The 1,451-nt window shown below is 38.9% G+C and overlaps 1 protein-coding gene across 1 annotated transcript in view; it reads left to right on the top strand.

Annotated features, from left to right (window-relative positions):
• The window catches only part of LOC109830540 (succinate dehydrogenase subunit 5, mitochondrial-like), a 6,734-nt gene continuing 5,679 nt past the window's right edge, over positions 397 to 1,451 (top strand). Inside the window, exon 1 of the mRNA XM_020397822.1 lies at positions 397 to 662. Within this exon, the coding sequence (XP_020253411.1) occupies positions 473 to 662 (190 nt within the window). The 5' untranslated portion in view covers positions 397 to 472. The remainder of the gene's footprint in view (positions 663 to 1,451) is intronic.

Here is a 1,451-nt window from a genome sequence, read left to right on the forward strand (position 1 = left end):
CCTTAAATGACCCAATTCAATTAGTAACCCTTTAAGAGCGGTGTTCTCACCGGTCCAGAACAAATTTTCAAAACCAACTCATTTGGAGTTTTTATTGCAAAAAACGACCCGTTTCACATTTATTTAGAGAAACCGACCTGGTTTCAGCACTGTCGTTGAAACTAGGTCGGTTTTTGAAAAAACTTTACGAAACTTCACGGGAGTTGAACTCCCGTGAAGTTTTTTCTCATAACAAAACTTCACGGGAGTTGAACTCCCGTGAAATTTGGGAAATTTTTTTTCAAAAACCGACCCAGTTTCAACCAACTGGGTCGGTTTTTATAAATAAAATAGAAACGGATCGTTTTTTGCAATTAAATCATGAAATGGGTCGGTTTTGAAAATTTGTCCCACCGGTTCACAAAGTTGGGGGAAAAAGGCCATTGTTAGGTTCTCTCTCTCTTTTGAGAAGAAAAAGAAGAAGAAGAAGAAGATGGCTATGATGCTCCGCTCCTTATCGTCCTCCGCATGCCGAAGGGTCCGATCTCTGTCATCGATATCTGGAATCTCATCGCCGGCGATCTCCTTCTCTTTCTCCGCCGCTTCGATTCGAGAGACTTCACCGTCATCGGCAGCGCCTCGATACTTATCATCCTCCTCGGAGAAGGGTCATCATATTCGAGGTCATCTTTAACTGATCGTAGATTACTGGTTTTGTTTTAACTATTTTCAATTTTTGATCGATCTGGTAATAGGGGATTTCAGTTGGATTTTGAAATAACAAGAACGAAGGATTAGTGGAGTAGTTGAGCTATGTTAATTCCTAAGGTATAATGGATCTCATTATAAAATTTTCAACTAAAAAAGAAATTAAATTGGGCTTGCTTTGTTTCATATGAACAAAAAAAAAAAAAAACTTCATCTTAATTTCTCGGAACCGCTACATGAATCCTACTCAGTTCTGTTGAGGGCTATCTCCTCTACTAAGTTAATCATTTTTTATATGCTCTTTAGAAGCTTTGAACCAAGTTCTAGGGTCTACCTCTGGTCATTATTTCTCAATTAACTAAAATCTTATTAATTCTCCTAGTTGGGTGAACTTACTGGCCTCCGTTGTTTATGACTGAACCATTTCAAATGATTCCATTTCTTGACTTTATATGAATGCACTCATTTCTTATCCTATCTCTTATTGCCCATCCACTCGTCTATAAGAAAATTCCCAATTCTGCTACACTCGGTTTTTTGCACAGGTTGTTTCTTAGTTGCCCACCATTCTGAGTCATAAAGCCTTGTGAATCTTATCACTGTCCTTTTGAGTTTATCCTTCAGTTTCATGAGTATGATACGGTCACATAGGACTCTAGAAGCACCTCCTCCACCACTGGTGGAGCCAGGATTTTTTTGGGTTCGGGTGGTTTTTTTTGGGCTTCTTTTTTTTGTTTTTGTTTTTTTTGGGGGGAGGGGGAGGG

Source organism: Asparagus officinalis, chromosome 2 (genome assembly GCF_001876935.1).
Source record: "Asparagus officinalis chromosome 2, Aspof.V1, whole genome shotgun sequence".
Classification (NCBI taxonomy): domain Eukaryota; kingdom Viridiplantae; phylum Streptophyta; class Magnoliopsida; order Asparagales; family Asparagaceae; genus Asparagus; species Asparagus officinalis.